The sequence below is a fragment of the Eurypyga helias genome, unplaced genomic scaffold (genome assembly GCF_000690775.1).
Source record: "Eurypyga helias isolate BGI_N326 unplaced genomic scaffold, ASM69077v1 scaffold13920, whole genome shotgun sequence".
NCBI classification, from domain to species: Eukaryota; Metazoa; Chordata; class Aves; order Eurypygiformes; family Eurypygidae; genus Eurypyga; species Eurypyga helias.
Genome location: NW_010223984.1, coordinates 18,182 through 23,546, shown reverse-complemented (window position 1 = coordinate 23,546; position 5,365 = coordinate 18,182). Strand labels below are relative to the sequence as shown.

Below are 5,365 nucleotides of genomic sequence, written 5' to 3'. Positions count from 1 at the left end.
GGAATGAAAACCTAAAAATAAGCTGCAATGGTTTCTTTCAACCTCTGAAGCTGTTTAAACAAACAGCCAAATGACACACAGCAAGAGGAAAAAAACAACCCACCAGAGTTTTCTTTAAGATCTTATTGCTGATTGGACCAAAGCGGGAAAGGGCACGCAGACAAAGAAAGGAACAAGACCTGAAAAGGAGGGTGTGTTTAGAGTGGTATGGCTGTTCTTTCCACATTTCAGCCACTTCAGTAAAAACAACCATGCTGGGGGAAGAGGAAGAATCCAGAAGAGCTGAAAATACAGCAATAGGCTTTGGGTGCTATAAAGACAAGACAAAGTGAGAACTAACTGAAGAAACCCCTTTTTCTATGTGTTTCAGTACACATTATCTCACTGGCCGGAACCAAACCCGGGTTTAAGTCACTTGGTGCCCTAACTCATGCCCTTGTCACTCGAAGATAAAGTCATTACAGTATGCGAGCTAACAGTCCTACAGCACCATACAACAGCACAGATCAAAGCGTCGAAGCCCGAGGCAGAAGAGGAAGGGCAAAAAGGCCGTGTTTCATCGAAATAAACATCAGATGAGCTGACTGACAAACAGGAGCCGGTTGTTAGAAACTTGCAGGTGGTATGTATTGACCTGTGGCTCTGAAATACTGATCTGTGAGCAGTTTTCTGTAAAGGTATAATCCTTTGTACAGAAAACCACAGTCCTTACGTTTCTGCTGTTGCATGAAATCCCCAAGCTGCTATGGTTCCTCCATCCCTCTGACCTAAGGACAGGATAAACTCAGCCAGTATTAAACAGGGAGGGGAGGAAAATAAAAAAATAGAAGCTGCAATTCACTGGATTAACAGTTCAGCTAGTTCAATGCTTTTCGAGGCACTGCAAGGCAAAAAAGTGTAGAAGAAAATAAATGTAGAAAAAGATGATCTTGCACAAACTATGATACTATTGGGCAGAGCAGAGGGACCAGTTACTCGGAGCTGAAGGCAATGCAGGGTGTTAGCCTTCACAATTGCAAAACCCCAGTAATGAAAGTCTGATGTCGCCTAAGGATACCCAGAAGGGTTTCAGACACATCATTCTAAAAAACTGCATAAAGTCATAAGTTGGTATGATTCTCTACAAATTTTGCAAACTAAGTTTAATAAACAAGGTTTGAGGGACGCATCTTCCACTTCACTATCACTTCCCCATAGGATTTACAACCTGATCATATAAATGTTAACACTAGTTCCACTGACTTTTGTGGAATTAATTCTTGTGAGTAAAGATCGCTTAAGTAAGCAAAAGAGTTTCAGAAGATAAAACCCTTAAAATATTCCTGTCATATGTATGCACATCCCACCCCCTCCAAGATGGTTACATTTCTTCTACCATCTCCTCTACCTGGGGGAAGAAGTAGGAAAGATGTCCACTTTATCTCGAGATACAGTATACAGAAGCTGAATAACTGTGTCTGCTGTCCCTTATTCGGGAAACGTTTATTTATTCCTTCTGGAAATAAAAAGGGCCAACACTGATTTTCACTTATGGTACTTGTGTAGTTTTAGGAGAGGGCTTTCATCCTGACATCCTGAAGAGCTGGTTCCTTCAGCAAGGCAGCTTCAGGGTAGCAGAATGAGCGTAGTCAAAGCCTCATCAGCCAGACTCACACTATGGAGGGGCTCCAGCCGCACTATTTTGAAATGTAGCAGCAGAAGGTCCTGGAATTCATCTTTCTTGGCAGAACTTTGACTTCAGTTGATATGACCTCAATTTGGCACAGGTTTTTGTTTCATAAGGCCTTCAGAAAATTAACATACCACATCTATTTTAATGACATATTGCTGCACAAATACGAAGTTATGCGCAGCTGTGGTACCTATCGCTATCAAATAAGTTACGAGCAACGTAACCAATTAACACACGCCAAGAAGAGCCATCCATATACTGCCTGTTTGCAAGAACCCTTAGTGCAGCAACAGGAAAATGCTACAGTGAATGTCACAAAACCAAAAACCAACATCTTTTGTTACGACAGTTTCACAAAATGGGTTACATCTGCTGTAACGACAACTCAGTAACAACATTTATATTTGTCTTCACTAGTTACAGAATCTAACTGCCTAGTACAACAGTAAGAAATAAATATGCAAGACCCATCTCGTTCTTCCACAGGGCTGTCAGATTAGTACAGAAGTCCCAGAATCTACCCTGGAATGCTTTGTCAATTTTAGTACATACATGATAGTTAGAAGTATATATTTTCTTCCAATGACACTTCTGTATAGTACAAGCTCCAATAAAAATGCAACTAAAACCAGAAATTCTTTTGCTGGAAAGGTTGATACTGATTTGGTGGATCTAATCATCTGTATGAACAAAAAAGTACTTTTTTTGCACTAGTATAACCATACAACATTAGAGACAGACCAAAAATGTTTTTCTAGGGTAGGCTTCACCTCTCTCATCTCATGTTAGGGACATACCAGTACTTATATGCATAAAGAAAGTTAGAGGTGTTCATTATTAATGGTGATTGACCATATCTTGGTAGAATATCACAATGCTATCTTAAAAAAAAACCAACATAAAACCAACCACTAAAAAACCCAACAACAAACCACCAAAAAAATAAACCAAACCAACAAAATACCCAAACCCATCCCTACCCCTTCCCCCCAAATTCTCAACTACGTATTTTATACTGCTTCACCAACACAGACCACAAAAAGAAGTTTCAGAGCAGACTTCTTCCATGACAAATACTTTCCAGTCCACATTCCAGTGACTTCAAAAGCATGTGACCTTGTGTAACTGCTTCTCAGCCTCTCTAGACACCAGGGAGACAACACCCTGCCTTTTAACAACTTCAGAGGACAAAGAAACAATGGAGCTGTACACTCTCGTGGTAAGAGACCGCTGAACCTCTGAAATGCAGGCAGTTTCATCAAGCCCGTAGCGCTTCTTCATCTGAGTCACACGATTTGTGTGTCTTGCACAACCCACCAAGTGAAATGGCAACAGTTAACGCTACGAAGATCTGATCAGTTAGGTGAACTTAAGGAGGAAGCCATCCAACGGCATTTCACCCCTTTGTGCAAATAACACAGCAACTAAGGGGTGTGATGTGAAGATTCTGCAAGGAGGAAGAGAAAGAAGTGTGTTTACTTAGTGGTCTCTGCAATACTTTGTGTCGCTTGTTTTTCTGCTGAGGGAGCAAATGCTTGAATAAGCCTTATAATAAGATGAAAGCATCAAAAGTTTTTGCCTTCCAGTAACAGCCACATGTTTCTGTTTGAAAGCCTGGGACACAATAAAATAAAAAGCTCAGCTAATTTTTACTGATGCTGCCAGTTTGTCTTTCTGAAATACTTTAATGTTGCCTATTTTTTTGAGATACTGACAGCCTAGGTTTTAGGAAAGGTACAGTGTGATTAACTAACCTTTGTTTATTCAAAGAGCTATACAAGTGCATTTACCGGAGCGCCTGGAGCCAAGATAGGACGAGTATCCACTGATGAAAGTCTCCGCTCCCGTAAGACTCGGCAGCTGACAGGTCACATGAACATTTCTCCAACCTGGCTTCTTTGGCACCAGTCCCACACCTACACCTACCTAGGGAACTCGGCCCCCTACCTGCAGCCTATTCAAGTGCAGTTGCCTCTCCAAAACATCTCTCTGTGGATATCCCGCTTACATCTTAGGCTTTGGGGCTGAAGATACCGTGTTCTGCACAGGCAGGACTCCTGGTTTACAAAACAGTCGTTAGGGCAGCAGACTGTAGCAACAGAACATGCACAGTTGCTTAGAAATCAGGAACTAAAGATGCAGTGAGTTTAGAAGTGAATTTTAAACCACAGCAGCCTTCTGTTACACACCTGAACTTTTATCTCTTTAAGTAGCAGATCTAAAGTAACTAAAGGCACATGTGCCTTAAAATGTTGGTACGGTATAACCATGGACCACAGGAGTGCTGGAAAAAAACGGCTTCCCTTCCCTGGTGAAGCACGCAAGGAAATCATGCAGGATCGCTGGTGCTCTGTGGGGGATTAGGGAAAGCTGCTCTGTAGGGGGAATAAGGAAAGCTGCTGCATTCTTAAACTAAAAACAAGCATGTAGTCACTTTGTTGCATTAGTAATGTTAATTCAAAAATGCTGTTTTAAAGAAAGCTCAGTGCTCTCCAAACTCTGGAAAACAAAGCAATTATGTTAGCATTTGCTCTGTCATCAGATGCAGGCCATCTCTAAGGCAAGACATCACACTGCTTAGTGTAAGACAGAACAGTAGTTACAGACCAAATAAAAAAGTGACTCGCAGAATAGAAAATAAAGATGAAAGTGATTCTTACTATAAATCAATCAACCAATCACATACGTGAATGTTAGCCTGACCTCACGTAGAACATTTAAGAACTGGAAACCTAGAAACCAGAAACTTTTAGCAAAGACTGCACTTGGTACTTCACCATGTCCAGTTCAAAGCAGATTCATAAGAAACAATTTTAATTGGCAGTCTTTTGGATGAGAACCAATTAAACTGAAGTTTCCTAAAATAGGGCTGTAAGTATTAAACCACTCAACTAGTTATCTATGACTAAATCCAAAGAACGGCATATCCCTACGTACCGCTGGTTTTATGACCAGATAGTAACGTTTCCTAGAGCAGCACACAATGACATCATCCTAGAGCAAATGTTCCTGAACACTCAAAAGAAAAAACAAAAACAAAAAAGGAAATGGATTTGAAACAAGATTCTGTTTTCTCTTTCAAAGAGGAAAAAGTTGTATCAAAGAAGAAAAAGTTGTATCAAATTTTTAAGATGGAGTTTGTTAATTTTTTTTTTTTAAATAAGTTTGGTTTTTCAAATGATCAAGACCGTAAGAGCCCTGATCTTTAGCATTCCAGTCACAATACTCCCAACTTTTCTATTAAACACTTAGTAGATTACACTAAAGAAATTTCCAAACAGTATTTCTGGAATAAGCTTAATATTTTTCCAGAGCTACAACAGACAGAATGAAATCTTTGTCTTCAGAAATAAAAGCTGAGTCAGAGTGGAAAAAACCCACTATTGTTTGTATATTTTTATCTGAAAATGCAGTGGTAAATTCAGAAATCAAGTTCCTCAGAATTCTTACCTTATCACTTTTTTTCCCAGATTTCTTCTTCTTAGGATTATCCTTCCAAAGAGATTCCACAGCAATATATCCCTGAAGACTCCAGTCATAGAGGTGTGTACCAGCAACCTTTGAAACAAAAGAAAGCATGAACTTCATAATCTGGGAAATATTATTTTGCTTCTCGCTTAAGTGGAAGAAGTCTCAAAACACAAGATCTTTAACTTCCTCCTGTTCAAGCTCAGGGTGTACAGCATTAATAAA

The 5,365-nt window shown here is 39.9% G+C and overlaps 1 protein-coding gene across 1 annotated transcript in view; it reads right to left on the bottom strand.

Moving 5' to 3' along the window:
- Nucleotides 1-5,365, bottom strand: part of APOO (apolipoprotein O) — a gene marked incomplete at its 5' end in the record, with an annotated part of 23,037 nt that overhangs the window by 3,552 nt on the left and 14,120 nt on the right. The window contains one exon of the mRNA XM_010160109.1: nt 5,123-5,230. Coding sequence (XP_010158411.1) covers nt 5,123-5,230 — 108 coding nt within the window. The remainder of the gene's footprint in view (nt 1-5,122; nt 5,231-5,365) is intronic.